This window comes from Vulpes lagopus, chromosome 11 (assembly GCF_018345385.1).
Source record: "Vulpes lagopus strain Blue_001 chromosome 11, ASM1834538v1, whole genome shotgun sequence".
Lineage (NCBI taxonomy): Eukaryota > Metazoa > Chordata > Mammalia > Carnivora > Canidae > Vulpes > Vulpes lagopus.
The window spans coordinates 59,307,587-59,323,621 of record NC_054834.1 but is presented as its reverse complement, the minus strand read 5'-3'; the positions used below and the strand labels follow the sequence as shown (position 1 = coordinate 59,323,621).

General features: G+C 45.0%; 1 protein-coding gene across 7 annotated transcripts in view; it reads right to left on the bottom strand.

The window, feature by feature from the left end:
* Positions 1–16,035, bottom strand: part of WT1 (WT1 transcription factor) — a 49,461-nt gene that overhangs the window by 26,620 nt on the left and 6,806 nt on the right. For 3 of the 7 annotated variants that reach the window (XM_041723470.1, XM_041723467.1, XM_041723471.1), the window contains exons 3-5: positions 15,773–15,875; positions 5,897–5,974; positions 4,801–4,851 (exon numbers count right to left, since the gene is read on the bottom strand). In XM_041723470.1, the coding sequence (XP_041579404.1) occupies positions 4,801–4,851; positions 5,897–5,974; positions 15,773–15,875 (232 nt within the window). Of the gene's footprint in view, positions 1–4,800; positions 4,852–5,896; positions 5,975–14,724; positions 14,804–15,772; positions 15,876–16,035 lie in introns of those variants that run through there. The other 4 variants (XM_041723468.1, XM_041723469.1, XM_041723472.1 and 1 more) reach the window with 3 other exon arrangements.

Sequence of the window (16,035 nt, the reverse complement as noted above, 5' to 3'; positions counted from 1 at the left end):
TCTCCTCCTCCAACATACACACACACACATGTGCAGACACATGCACGCACACACCCCTTCATCGTCGGGCTGGAATCCTACTTCCTCTTTCTCTGCTGAGGCCATCATCCTCCTCATATCCATCCTGGACCCTTTACCACCTCCTTCCTTTTCTTTCATTCCTGCTTGATCTCTTTCTTCTTTTGATCTGAAAAGACCCGTCACTTTCCTTCACCTTTACAAGATTAAAATGACTGCTTGCATAGAAATAAAATAGAAACATAGTGTGGAGATGATGTCTATCAAGCCCCAAATAGTTTTTTAAATAAAATGTTTTTTAACAAGAGAATATTTTCAAAACCCTCTCTTGATAGTTGAAACAGAACTTTACCATGGCCGACAGAACCTGAGGCCCAATCATTTGTTATGAAAAGAAGAAAAGGACACAAATGTATATGTTTGCATAGAAAAAGGTCCAGGGGATCCCTGGGTGGCTCAGCAGTTTGGCGCCTGCCTTTGGCCCAGGGTGTGATCTTGGAGTCCCTGGATGGAGTCCCACATGGGGCTCCTGGCATGGAGCCTGCTTCTCCCTCTGCCTGTGTCTCTGCCTCTCTCTCTCTCTCTCTATCATAAATAAATAAATAAATAAATAAATAAATAAATAAATAAATAATCTTTAAAAAAAAAAAGTGGGTGTCCAGGGGCACCTGGGTGGCTCAGTCAGTTGTGTCAGACTCTTGATTTTAGCTCAGGTCCTGATATCACAGTTGTGAAATGGAGCCCCATATTGGGCACTGGGCATGGAGCCTGCTTGGGATTCTCTTTCTCCCTCTGCCCTCCACCCCCCCAAAAAAGATAAAAGTCTAAGTGTATGCAACATAATATTAAACAGTAGTTTCATCTGAACTACTGGGGGGGGGTCATTTCCTTCCCTGTTTAGTTGTGTTTTCTAAGTGTTCTATATATCTTACTTTATTTATGAGAGACGCAGAGAGAGAGGCAGAGACACAGGCAGAGGGAGAAGCTGGTTCCCTATGGGGAGCCCGACATGGGACTCGATCCCAGAACCCTGGGATCACAACTTGAGTCAAAGGCTGAGCCACCCAGGCATCCTTAAGTGTTCTATAATTTACAGATTTAAATAATGTAAACAGTTAAATATATTAATTGAATATATACCCAAAAAGATAAGGGTGGGAAAGGCAACAGCCAAGGAGAGGAAACAAGTAACATGGAAGTAAGAATTGAGGGCAAAGAAGCTAAGTCCTCTCCAGGTGCAAGGAACAGGAGACAGAGCTCAAATATCAGTCTCCACCGCCACCCTGCCAACCCAGGAGCCCCATGTTGGTCTTGGCAGTATGGCTACCCAAGGGAAGCAGTGTCCAAGGGAAGACAAAGGCCCACATTCCTGGCATAAAGGTAACCATTTAGAAGGAGAGATGAACAAAGTTTGGCTGGCGGTGGAGTGGAGGATTTCACTCAGGAATGCTCATACTCACAGAACTATTTCTCTCCACCTTTGCTCTGCATCCCAAGCTCCAGGAGTCACTTAAAAGCAGACTATCTATTTTCAAGAAGTAAATCTCTTAGACGAATACCTTATGTTTATGAGCTGGAATGGGAAGGTGCTGGGCTGTGTATTGGAACTCCCGGCCAGAGAAGACAGTTATCTCTTTTGGCACAGGTTCCCAGGGATGAGACCATGTCTAGCGGGGATTTTCTCCAGATTCGACAGCCTTGGCCCTACCAAAACGCACAGCTTTGTTTTCACCATACATCACTCATCGTGAGGCTTTCGTTTTTCCTTTCAACCATCCCCAGGTCAAACACTGTGTGTTCCCACCAGTCCATGAACTTCTTGGGCCAGCAAAGGGACATTCATTCCGCTCAGCACTCCTTTCACATTTCTATTGTGTTCAATTTCCCACTCCCCCTGCCCAGCTCCCAAGAGAATAACTTCTTCCTTGTTTTAATAACTTGGATCGCCGTCAAGGTTGATGTGTTACTCCATTTTGCAGGATATTTTCTTCAGAAGAGACAAAACAGAGACCAACGGAGTAGCTGGGGCTTGTGAGCAGCTTTAGGAAATCATCGGCCTTTAAGAACATATGGGGAAAAGGCTTTTAAAGAAATAAAAAGCAGACAACGAACACAAAGGCACCTAAACAGAATTATTCTTAAAGGTGGACTAACGCTTAGAAGGGATCCCTGGCAATTTTCTTTCCCAGTGACTCACTTAAAAAAATCTACTTTCATTTGTGAGTGACAAAAAAAGGGTCAGAGTTAAGAAAGTGGGTTCAAGAAGAACTTTCTCTTAAATTGAAATATAATACTCTCTTATTTGAGGTCATAAAAGTAGTTCTGATCCCAATGGGCAACAGAGATCAGAAAATGAATAAAGAGAGGAGGCGGGAGGAGTAAATCAGGGGCAGGAGTATCCCCTCCTCCCCATTATATCATGTTTTCATCTCATCTTGCCCATGTTCTCCCTAAAAATCCTATCCCCACCCATTGTAATAGCACTGCTCCCTGACATGTAATGAAAGATGTCTCCAAGGACTTGCTTAATACACAAGGAAAAAAAAAACCTATTCTTTTTTAAGTAAAATTTTCAAGAAAAAAAGACATGAACAAATATTTAATGGGGTTTGTCTGGAGTTCATGATCTTTTTTAATTAAAAAATTGGGATACTGCCCCATTTTTATGAATGATATGGAAATTATCTTTTTTTCTCCAAAATATGAGGTAAACATCTAGTTTTATAACTACTGTATCACCATGATTTTTCTTACCAGTGATTTCAAATAGTGTCAAGACACTAGCTATGGATTTAAGTAATAAAAAATTTATCTTTCTTCGTGGAGTATCTTTACTCAAATGTATTTTCCATACTAGCAGCGTTTTCATACCATGGCAAAAGGAAATGAATATGGCATCAGAGAGAAGAATGACTCCTACCCAGATTGTGCCTTCCCTGGAGAAAAGCCCAATTTTCTACTGGAGTAACAGATTCAATTGAATTCAGTTTTCAGCAATTCAGGGGCTTGGAGGAAAGAGCTAAGGAGTAGCCATTTTTAAGAGCCATAAGAGAGGCGAAATGTGGGTCATGACACATCAGGGTGTTGTAAAATCAATCTATGCATCACAACAAGCATTTTAAAGTTCACATTGCTGTGTGAAATTGGGTTAGGTGGCTTAGTCTCTCCACCCTCCTCATCTGAAAGATGGACACACCATAGTATCCTAGGATTGTCACAAGATCAAAGGAGAAAACCTACATAAAGCCCCTTACACAAAGCCAAGTAATGTTAACATCCACCCTTAGATAAATGTTCAAGTCAGAAATGGAAGCGGACTTCAGTAGACTTACATTCTAAAGGGATAAATCCACAGTGTGAGAGAAGATGTTAGAAAATTAGACAATTGCAACTTTGCTCTCCAAATAGTTGTTCTTCTGTAGGACTACCTACTGGAGGTATTTTATCCTTTTCATTCAGCTTTCTGAATAAAAATAGTATTCAAGAAATACATTTTGGTTTCAGAAATCCTTTTCCAAAATGTAAGCACCAGACCAATAAAAACTTTTCTAGTTTTTTTTCATTAAACAAAACAAACTATTCACACTTCGTACTTCATCCTTACAATATAGCTTCTGATTCCCCAGCAAGTGACTAATATCATGTGTCTATAGACCTTAAAAGGTATCAAAATTATCTCAACGATTGGAAAGACCCAGAGTCAAACACATGCCAAGAGTCCCTATCTGTAACTTTTGTAATTAAGCAAACAAACAAACCCTGTACTCCAGCATGAAGAAATTTTAAAAGTTGATACATACTACTCACTTCACAATCATGTTCTATCTATTCTTGGCATTCAATGTGGGGACAGCTTCTGAATTCTGAGAAGAGGAGAGAGAAGAAAAGGACGGGATCCAGAAAGAAAGGGTGAGAGCAAGAAGCCAAGAAACCTCAGACAAGTTGAGTGTAGGTAGAAAGAAAAATGCTGAAATTGTCAGTAGCCCCTTGGATGGAAGTGTGGAAAGGAAAAATTCAAATCAACAGGCTTTTTAACTTTTGGGTCGAAAGAGAGGAAGTTGAGATTTGGATAAAATAGCAGGAAAAAATGGAGGATGGGGGTGGAGAGAAGGATCTAACAGTAAGTCCTGAAAAACTGAAAAACAATCCTGCTGACCACTGAAGGATGATCCAAAAGCCAAGACAGAGCCAAGAAAAAGAAAGGAGGAAGAGGGAGACCAATTCTGGTGTTCAAACAGAGAAAATAAAATCAAAAGAAATAGCTTCAGAAATGTCCCAGGGTGCAGGCTGTAGGGCTGGGGAAGGCACAGATGTCTGAGAATGAAAAAAAAAAAGTTTTTGTAAGAATTCTGGCTACAGTCTTGGGGTAAAAATTAAGTTCTCCCTGAGAGATTTAAAAGCAAATAGAGAAAAAGCAAGCTATGTATGGCTGGAAGATTTGACTTATCTAACTGGAATATGAATAATACCACAAATTTTGTGTTTTATAGAACATTCCAGAGGAAATGAGCAGGGTTCCTACAGCATTGTTGTAAAAGTTGTTTTCTAGGAGTACTTGGATGAGAAATGTCACCACCTCCATTTTTGCCCACAGTTAAATAAGAGAACAGAGAGAGACAGAGACAGAGAGACAGAGAGAGAGAGTGAGCAAGAGTCTTCCCATCCTTTTGCACCATCTACTACCCTGATTACCCACTGTCAATGCTAACTCCTGCAGCACCCCAGGAGCCAGTCAACAAGGCCTACATCATTTGCTTTGCCATCATCGTATCGTCCACTCACTTGCTCTGCCCTTCTGTCCATTTCACTGAGCTGGAGCTCCCAGCAGCAACTCTAGAAGAGAAGAAGAGGTGGGGAATGGGGAATGGAGCATGCATGGCTCTAGCAAGCCCCCCAGATCCCAGAATCCAATGAGAAGCGACTAACACACAGAGATGTGCAGCTAGTTGTCTAGTCCAGAGTGTTGGATTTGGTCTCTAATGCCACTAGGGCTGGTGGTGGGGGGAAGGCAGCACAGGCAGGCCAGAAAGAGCCTCTGCTTTGGAATTAGATCCAGGCTTAGAATCCCAGCTCTCCTACTTCACATGATGTGAACTTGGGAAGTTACTTAATTCTCTGGTTTGTTTACTTGGAAAACAGGGTAACAATACCTAAGCCTTACAGTGTTGTTAGGAAGAGTAAGTGAGGTGACCTAGAAGAGCACTTGCTGCATCACGGGGACTTCACTGGAGTCCTACCCTAATGCCCACGGACTCAGACTTGTTAGAAAGTGAAAAAGTGAGTTCTTGTACTGTTGAAAGCAAGTCCCACCTGTCTGCCTTTCAAAATTTCCAGGGGCAAAGAATCTTCCCTGCCTGCTATGTTCTCCCTGTTGCGACTGTCTATCGAACATGAAGAAAACCTGTGGATGCACCAGGTATGAGCAGCTCTGACTCGGAAACGTCCTAATCATCAGCACTCAAACGCGAATTTGGATCCTGGGTGTTATGAACTAATTAATGCATTTCTCGATAAGATAATGTAATAGTTAATATCTGTGATATCACTAGCAAAATAAACATTAAATGAGGTTGAACTGACACGATTTTGAAGAATTCTAAAATGCTCAATAAGGCCAGATAATGTTTTCTCAATATTCTCACCTCCCTTGTTCAGGATACACACAAAAATCCCTATTCATATTCCCGAAAATTTAATACTGAACACAATCCACTAGCTGGGGGAGGGAGGAAAGCATCTTAATTCTCCAGAAAGCCAGGACTATTTTTCTAAAACTGCAGTTTCTCCATGAGCTATAAGCACCTTTAAATGGTTCAAACAGGTATATGCTTTTGTTTAAGGGCAACTGAACAAATAAAGTTCAATTTATTGAACTTACCCCTTTAAAGTGGCTCCTAAGTTCATCTGATTCCAGGTCATGCATTCAAGCTGGGAGGTCATTTGGTATAAATTGTCACTGTTAGAAAAACATCCAGAGTTAGAAACACATAACTACAAAAAATATATACAATTATTTCTTCAAAAAGCAACGGCGTTTTACCTTTTCTTTGCAGTGAAAACCTCCACATTTTCCAAAACAACAGAATATGTGAGTCTGAAATGATTTTCATTTCACCCCACTGATTCCTGTATTCACTTCACACAGAGCAGAAAGGATGTAAGAGTAATCTGGAAGCCTTTAAAAAAAAACTTTAGTAGAGCAAACACTGAAGCTTCTAAAAAGGTATTAAACCTTTCCAGGGGAAGAGGCTAAAGGGAGTGGAACTCTTGAAAGGCAACACAGGCCGGATAACTCAACATTAAAGTTAAAAGCCTGGAGCTGAAAGTAAAAAGATGGCAGATTAATTATTCGTGAAAAGGCCATTAAGTTGTTTTAATCAAAAGAAGTATCATGTGGATTATGAGGGTCTGAAAAGTCAAAGAATGATGGGTGGTGGATGGTCTAATACGTGAGGATGTGACAAGCAAAAGGAAGAGGATGGTAAAGTGTATACACAACCAAAGGAATTCCTCTTTAGAAATTTTATAATCTTGGTACAAGTTGAATGGAAAAAAAAAGAAAAAGAAAAGAAATAAAAAAGCCCCAGGCCCACTTCTATCAAGCTCTAAGAAGGAAAATAATGGCTGATCATTTACATCAAGACCCCAGAGGAGAAAGTACACTAGCATGCAAGCCAACAAAAGTCATTCTCTCCTCTCCTCTTATATCTATCTCATTCCTAGAAGAGCAGCACATAAATCAATTAGCAGAAATCTCCTTAATTACCAAGCTCTGTTAGGACTCTATTCAGTCCTGAGCTGAAATGGTTAATTATGAAATTTGAGACCCACAGATGAATGGGCTGTCTGGGGGCCCTTGGTCTAAACACATGCCAGAGGAATCCCTTCACTGTCCCTTCATGGCAGGAGCGAAAGACAGAAGCTTCCAGTGTCTCATGTGGGGTATCAGGCCCCAAACCGACAATCTCCATCCCGTGGTGGCATGCCTTTGGACTGCTTCATCGGGCAGAGGCAACACCAAATTTTAATAATTTAGAGAAGGTTTTGTCTGGCCAGCCACACTGGGAACTTGTGGAGGGGTCAGGGAAATCACAGCAACCTGGAATAAATGGATACGGTGCTCCCTCTAGGCAGAGCTTGATAAATCATGGCACAGTCCCTCTGCTGTTCGAATAATGCCTCTGAAAATGATCTGGAACTCCTTCGTGGCGGGCACACGGGGGGATAAGGAGAAAATCAGATTCCAGGAGGGAATTTTACATATGAAATGTGAAGTGACTTCAAACTCGAAGTATGCGTCCTTTCATTAGTCAGTGTGTATCTGGGCCCCATCATTCATGCTCAGGTCTGACCGGCTATTATGCTACTACAATATCCTACAGATCAATGAAAAAAAAAAAGATTACTTTCTCCTGCAGCTTCTCCATTTGCAGTAGCGGCCCGTGCTGGTCTGTGCCACTACGTTTCGCAATTCCACAAATTCTTGCTGTAAGGCCGATGTAATTAATTCCTGAAGGACCCCAATTTTTATTAGAAGTGCCAGCCCTGCTGCATTTAACACAGAAGAGTTTCTTGAACTTTCTTTGGGCTGACAGCTCATTAATAAGCAGCCTCCTCCACAATCTCTACTGGTTTTTGTTCTCTTGCGCCTTTTCATCAAGCAATCCATTTATTAATCTTGCCATTAATCTCGGCCAACGGGCATTGTATTCCCCAGGCAGCGTTGTATTTTTGTCACTGATTTTTAAAAAATTGTTCACCAGCTAAAATCACTCAGCTCCAGTTGACAATTTTCCTAGGCCTTATTGGGAGATGGGATCTTTCTGAAATGATTTCATCTTTGCCTAAGACTAAGACCCTAATTTTCAAGAGAGCTGAGAAGCAAGATGAGGGAAAGAAGTTTATGCACATGGATTAATGAGTTCCAAATATCTCACTTTATGATTTAGGAATTTTCTCACAGGCTTAAAGGATAGTCCAGTAGATTCCTAAGGGTCTCTATAAGGAAGGACCCCAGAGACCAACTATTTTTAAGGCCATTCTCTCAGCCCCCAGAAAGCAAACTTTCTCAAATATACAGTCTATGTCTTCCAGATATGTACCTTCCAATGTGTGCTTAATAAATACTCTATACTGCACTGGTATGATAGCTCCTGCTCAGACATAACTATCGAGAACTTGAAAAATGGCCAGTGCCACAAGCTGAAATTAGATTTTGACTATTTTAAAATAGAATATTTTAAAAATAAATTTCACGGTCTTATTTTTTTAATGCAGCTACTAAAAAATTCCAAATATATGTGGCTTGCGTTGGTTCTAAAAATTTTTTTCTTTTAAGATTTTATTTATTTGACAGAGAGAGCGAGAGAGCACAGGCAAGGGAGATGGAGAAGCAGGATCCCCACTGAGCAGGGAGCCTGATGAGGGGCTCGATCCCAGGACTCCAGGATCGTGACCTGAGCTGAAGTCAGATGCTCAACAAACTGAGCCACCCAGGTGCCCCTGGCTACTAGCATCGGTTTTATTGGACAGTACTGCTCTATAAGTTTTAGGACCTTGAGCCAATCAGTTCAGCTCTCTGCCCCTCCATTTTCTCATCTGCCAAATGGAAATATTAATCTCCATCAATCTAACCCTACAGGGATATGGTAAAGCCCTCACAGTGGCTCTCTGAAGAACACAGAAAATATATTTTAATTTTTTCTAATGTATCCAATTTCACACAGTGCTTTTTCACACATCTTCAATATGTCCCACAACTTTGTGAGGCAGGTATAGTTACGATCCCCATTTATTAGAGGAAGATTAGGGCTCAGAGAAGTGCCTGAGCTTGCCTGATGCCCCCACCCCACCTGCCGCACCCCTCGGGAGGCATCCTGGCATCATTTGGCCTCACAGCTCACCCTCTACCACTTCAACGATAGTAATCATAACACAACAATAATGCAGACAAGTCCATAGTTGAAAGAGAAGATGCCCAGGGAAGCCTTGTGACAGTTCTCCGTCTCCAGAAAGTTCTAAAACGCAAGATGCCCGACATAGCCTTTTAAGTTAAGAACAGTATGCCAAGATCACAGGAGGAGCCCCCACGTCTTGTTTTAGTGGTCCTAACAGCTCAGCTTGCAAATCCTCTCGGGGAGAGAGAAGATGGGAAGGGCTGATAGGAGAGACGGAGTTTTGGAAAATCCCCAAGCTACGACTAGGTTTCCTGAGTCCAGTGATAGGATCGGAGCAGCATTTTAACCACATCCTGCCTTCTGCGGCCTGGGGTTCCTCAGGGCCTCGGCCAGTCAGCTTGGCTGGCACAGCCTCTTCACTGGAAGTCAATGACAGCATGGCAGTAACTGCTGTCGGGGAGGAGACGGAATGTGAACCTGAGCTAAAAATACCAGGCCGGAGCATGCTCCAGCTCTGATCTCTCTGGGCAATCGGTCAACACCCAGCTTTCATCATGAAAACCCACAGAAAGAGGCAACACTGGTCAAGGAATGTAAGGCCTCTGACAAATAAAGCATCTAATTATTAAATAACCACTGTAGGTGTCGACCACTTCATTCCCAGAGGAGATCAGATAAGCAGGTGGTTTGGCTCAAAGCAAACCACAGTGGTCACGTAGGCATTTCAGCTCGCCGTCTAACTCTGTCTGTTCGGAAGTGAACTCTGAAATCGCAGGCTGCCAAAATATATTCCAAAAGTCATGGTATCCTTTATATTTTTCAAGTCGATTTTTTTTAAGGCCCCTTGTTTCCTATGTAAGAAATGTTTGAAGTTGGAAGCAAGGGAGAGAGGAAAGAAACTTCTATAACTGGGATTAATGCAAGTTGGAGTAAAATAAAAGGAAGTCAGTCCTAGCAAAAAGAGGAACTTAAAAGGAAATCGGTAGTAGATCATATAGAGTTTGTTTTGGCCTGGACTGCAGTATTACTGAGTTCTCGACCTCCACACAAAAAAGAAAGGAGGGGGAAAAAAAGCCCTCGGCTATTATCTGGGCTGGGACTCCCCCACTCTTCAACTGCACGTGTAATTCAAGTACATGTTCATCTTTAAGTGTGTTTACTAGAGGCAGCAGAACAAGGTAGAAAAGTTCATGTCACCCCTGGAATGGAGCTGTCGAACCCGGTTGAGGTTGGTGTTACCTCTGCCAGATGGTTGCAGGCTGGCAAAGGAGCACTTTGGTGGAAGTACAGTTTCCCCACAAGATTGAAGGGGAAAATAAAAAAAAAAGGATGCATGAATGAAAAAAGAAAATGCCAACAAGGAAAATGCAGAGGTAGCTGGCACCTGTGATCAGAATTCGTGATTGCTCAGCTTTTGCGTCGACAGCTCTGCCCCACACAGACAGAGAGGCCTCTGGGGTTTCTCCCTACCTGATAACAGGGGCTTAAGCACAGAGGCTGCAGCCAGACCTCCACACAGCCCTTTTCCTGCGTTCTTCCCTCTAAGGCGCCATGGAGGCTGCCTGTTGAGAAATTTCTGCCCAGCAGGCCATGGTGAATAATTATTTCACAGTCAATCTCTTGGTATTGTTATTTCTCTCAAGCTCACCAGTTAACCAAAGAAAAACCCACTGGGGATTCAACTTCTATTAATAAACACTCGGTCAGCACAAAAGTTGCAGAAATATTTGAAACTAGATGTTTCCCCCTCCCTGGAGACAAGTCCATTTCAAGCCTTTGGTTGTGATAACATTGCCCACCCCTGGAAACCACTTCAGACTTTCTGCCTTCACGCCTACCTATGTGGGAAATAAATTATCGGTACTGTCTTAAGTGAAACCTTACACCATGTAAAGTGTGTGTGGATACACAAGGGAAAGGAGGCATTATCAATTGTCATTTTATTTCCTTGGGCACGAGCTATCCCCCTCTGATACACATCTATGCTGAAGGCCAACCTAAATGGTTGATGATGCACTTCCCGCTGACCTGGGCTCCCAAGAAACTCTGTGGCTGCTACGGAAGTCTCTCTCACATAAAAAAACAATCTGCTGCAAAAAGCCTCCACTGTCAACCGCATCATTTGTGTATCACCAACATTCAATTTAAGAGTATCTGAATCAGCAGTTGCTGCTTCCAAAGTTGGGGTCGTTTTACTTACTAAGGAGCAAAAGGAAATATCCTCCTTTAAAGGGGTAGCACAGTTGCTAACGAGGGATATGCAAGCCTAATAAATGAATAAGAAAAAAGGGGAAGGACTAGAAGATCTAAAAAACAAAACAAAACACCAGTGCATGGGGAATACTTTTCAAACACAGGGCACAGAACTCTGTCAAAGTAGCTGTGAATATCAACCCATGAACTGGGCAGATGGGATGGGGGGGGGGGGCTCCAAGGAAGTCAGCAAGCAGAGAAGGCAGATGGGTTTGCAGAAGACTCAAAGGAAGTGAGCCAGCCCAGCTAGCTGCCTGTTCTAGGTAGAAATTGGGAAAAAAAAATTAGTGCTTAGTGGGAGTGAATTTCACTACTCTCTCCCCTCAGGAGAGGGGAAGGTCCAACCTTTCCTGAATCTTGGCTCTGAGCACAATCGTGGTGGCCCTGGAAGCAGTCGTTTTTCCTGGGTCTGGATGGATGGGGGGAAAGGTCTTCGGGTGTCTGGACTGAACATCACCCCCAATGGTTCACACCTCGTGCTTAAGGCACAGCTAGAGGAGTCTGAAATCTGAAGGACAGACAGCTGATTTGGGAGTGAAGGTTTCAGGAGAAAGCTCAAGTTTGCACCTGACAATAATCAGGAATAATACTGCTCCCAATCTATTAAGGGCTTTCTACCAAAAGTTATGGGTAAAACTAATGGATAATAGGATTTCCTTCATAACTGGGCAATAAAGACCTTTCTCTAGTGAGACACCAGGCAGATGCCACCTTTGGAAAGAAAAGGCGCTTATTCATCAGGAGAGGTAGCAGGGTGAAGTGGATAAGAGGATGGATTCTGAAACCTCACTACCTGAAATGGAATGCCAGCTCTGTCTCTTACTGTGGCATACCAGGCAAATTCACCTCCAAAGGCTTCCTCTGTAAAATGGGGATGATAATCTATTGCCTGCCTCAACAAGTCATGCAGATTAAAGAGGTCAGTGCTTGTAAAGTGCTTTAGAATGGGGCCCCTAATAAAGGAAGTCTGTATAAGGATTTGCTCTGCATATTTATCAGCAACTGTACTGGTACAGACTGTGTAAGGGGAACATTCCAGGTGGAGGATGCCGAGTGGCCTGAAACTCCTCCACAATGCAGAGCACAGATGGGTTTTGAAGTCAGAGACACTGTGTGGATCAAGTCCTGGTCCTGATTCTGATTTGCTGTGTGACTTAAGGAAGTTATTTAGAGAGCCTGAACCTATTTCCTCTTCAGCAGAGTGGAGATTAGAGTACTTACCTCAGAAAGTAATCAGAAGAATTAAAAGTGTGACCTGAATGAAGCACTTAGCTCAGTGCCCAGCAGCACATAGTCAGCATGCAATAAATCCTCATTGTTTACTCATGTTTCACCTAGCTATGATCACTGGGTCCCACAGGGGCTGAAATCTGGCTTCAGAAGCCTTAGTGACCTTTAGACAGAACTTTACCCACCTTCAATATGCGGGATGGCAGAGAGAATGAGAAAAACCATCTCCTATCACTACCCATAAGTTGACTGGGGACATTTTCTATTCACTATCATTCACATCTGCACACAAATGTGCCCCGCTGTAACTCCTGAGATCTGTTACCTGAGAGAGAAGAATCCCTGTATAGTTCTCTCCTAATGAGGAGAGAATCTTGAGAATTCTCTAAAAACAAATTCATATTGTGCACTGCTTGTTTAATATCAGTATATGTATCATCACCTTTATTTCATGCTGGGAAGACAAAATTCAAGATTAGAGAGACAGAAGCTCTTGGAGGGCAGCGGATAAGAGGCTGGGCAGGCTGCCCCAGGGGGTCAAGTGCACCAAGGCAAACGAAATACAAGCAAGCCTTTCCCAGGAGGTCCCAATTTTAGACAGAAGGGAATGGAGCCAAGGACCATGGAAGCACCACTGAGTATCTAAAACCCAAATGTTAAGCCATTAAGTGATTAAAATTTAGTCTTATTTCCCATGCTTTTTCAAACACTGCGTTCATAAAAGCATATAAATACCCTTTCAGATTTTTTTTAGGAGCAAAAAGAAGAAAATGACATAACTCCAGTGATGTCGATGCATAGAATCGATTTAAAACTTCCCGACACCTGTCCACTCATCGTTACTTCAGGGGAAGTATCTGACCCTTGAAAAGTGATTAGAAACATTATGAATTTAGGGTGACTGGAACTTCAAAGACAGTACAAACTTCAAGGGAGCAAACTCTTTTCCTAGGGAGTCACAAATTCTTCTTCAGATGCTACTGCTTAGAAATGTTCTCTCACAGAAGAAAATGGTATTTTGGTGACATAAACATAAAAATGAGAAGCAAAAGAAGTTCCATTTATGTAGAAAGCAGAAAGGGATAAGCAAATATTTCCAAAAGATGAACTTGACAAAATTGCTTTATACAATCAGAAGCTGGATTAGAAATGTGAGAATTTTACCTATAAAATGCAATCCAAGTGACTTTTCCTACTTCCATGGCAACCACAAATTCAGCCCTAAGTCAAAATCCACCACAGGGACTCAGTTTGGAGAATTGTTGTTGAAATAGCGGCTGTGACCACTTTTTCCCCACCTCCTCTTTCTAGGCTGCTCAGCCCCTCTGTGAGAGAGGAGAGTAAAAAATGTTGTGTATCTGTGTCCCTTCTGAACTAGATTCCAATGCCTCTCAGGCCCCAACACTCAAGGAGATATCCCAGCACATCTCAACAGCACCCATTCCAGCATGGAGGTATTCCTTGCTGCCTAGGTAAGGCTCCAATCAGGAACCAAGGAGGTAGGAGTTCCCATGGGGAACCATTCCAAATGCACCCCCAATGGCTATTAGGATAACCACAACGCCACTTTAGAAATGGGCAGAAGCAGTTCCTCAAGAATAATGGCAATGGCCCTGCCACCACAGTTTTGCTGGGGTGGGAGTGGGAGTGTTTGCAACACAAAATGGTTCTGGGTTCTGCACCCATTCCAGTGACTCCACCCACCACGAGGAAGCACAGAGACTATGGGCTTGGAAGCACAGGACACTGGGACTGAAGTGTCAAAGAAAAGAACGAGATCTGCTAGTGAGAAAGAAAAAGAGGATGAGGAGGTGTGGTCATTCTACCTCTTTCTGTGCAACCCTTGCACATTTCTTTGCCCCTTCTGGCTGAAAGAAAAGAAGAAAAGAAAAGAAAAGAAAAGAAAAGAAAAGAAAAGAAAAGAAAAGAAAGAAAAGAAAAGAAAAGAAAAGAAAAGAAAAGAAAAAGAAAGAAGGAAGAAAGGCTAAAGGAAGGGGAAGGGAAGGGAAGGGAAGGAGAGTGATCTCGAATCCAAGATCCAAGTAGATAGGCCAGAGTTTCCCATCCAAAGGAAAGGCTTCCGAAGCCCCTGGGCCTCAAGCATACAAAACTAGAAGGGGCTCGGCCTTGTACTTCCCCCACAGGACAATCAGACCGGTGCCAGGCTCAATTTCATAAGCGCACCGGGGCTCTGGGATGCGCCGCCGCTGGCGGGGGAGCGCAGACTCCTTCCCCTCCTCCACCTGTGGGACTGCAGGTCCCCCAGGCGCGGCCACCCCCCACCCCCCCAATCTCCCAGGGCAGGCGCTTTTCCTTCCTTCATTACCTCACTACCTCCTTCCCTTGACGTCAGCCCCGGGTCCTCGAGCGGAGGGGGGAGGATGGAGAGGAGTTTGGGGCAGTCGGTATCAGGCTCCCCGCAGCCCCGGGCTGGGGGGTCGGGGCGGAATGGGAGCTAAGGCGCGCCCGACCCCCGCCTCCCGGGCCGAGGGCCGCCGCCTCCCTCCCCCCGCCGCACCTTCCAGGCCCGCGCGCGCCGGCGTGTGCACCAGTTACTAGGCAACCCTATCGGAGGCGCGGGACGCCGGCCAAGTTCACCCAAAGTTGAAGAATAAATTTGGGGGAAGAGAAGGTGGAGGGTGGAGCGAGAGCCGGGAGGACGCACCAGGGACAGGGAAAAAAAAAAAAAAAAAGCTTGTAAGAAAAAGAAGCCGGTCTCCTGCCTCCCCGGAGCGGGAAGGAGGGCGAGGGCGGGCGCGGGCGGGCGGGCGCAGGGTCCCCGGGGGCCACTGCTGCGTCCCGGCTGCAGTCGGCACACGGTCGGGGTCGGGTCCCCGCGCGGAGCCGGGCGCTGGCAACCACGCCCGCCGCGCGCCGCCGCCGCCACGGCCCCGGGACCGCAGGGCCGCGCCGAAGGCTGCGGTCCGGGTGTCCGCGCCCTCGCAGGACTCCCGGAGAAGGCCGGCCGGAGTGGCCAGTGGGCGCGGGGGCGGGGGGTGAGCAGTGGGAAGAACGGAGTGGGAGTGGACTCGCGTCTCATCTCTGGTCCCGAGGAAGTTAAAGCCCTCCCATAAGGAGCTTTAAAAAAAAAAAAAAAAACCTTCTCGAAGCGCCGCTCTTTTAGCTCAAATAGTAACCGCCGTCATTTATATTCAAAACAAGAACCACCAGGAGAGGAGGAAACCTACCTCTTCCGCAGCAGAGCCAGGAGGTCTGCTTAAATTTGCTTTAAGTAGCTAAAGGCGTCCTCTGCGTCCGGGACCGTGCACGCCCGAGGTCCAGGGTGCCCGCGTCGGACGTCACCGCTCCCGGGGTTCGAGCGCACCCCCCCCCGGGTCCCGGGGACCCAGACACCGGGCCGAGCGCCCTCCTACCTGCTGTAGGGCGTCCTCAGCAGCAGGGCCTGGCTGCCGGTGCAGCTGTCGGTAGGGGTGTGGCAGCCATAGACGGGGGGCGGCACGGAGTACTGCTGCTCGCCTGCAGAGAGCCGGAGAGCGGCGTGAGCGCGCCCCAAGGGATCGGGGTGCCAGTGCGGGTGGGGGTGCGAGGACGCGCGGGCAGGGTCTGGGACAGCCGGGCTCGGAGACTAAGCGGCGGGGTTGGGGGGCTGGATGCTGGGGCGTGCCGAGAGAGAGGG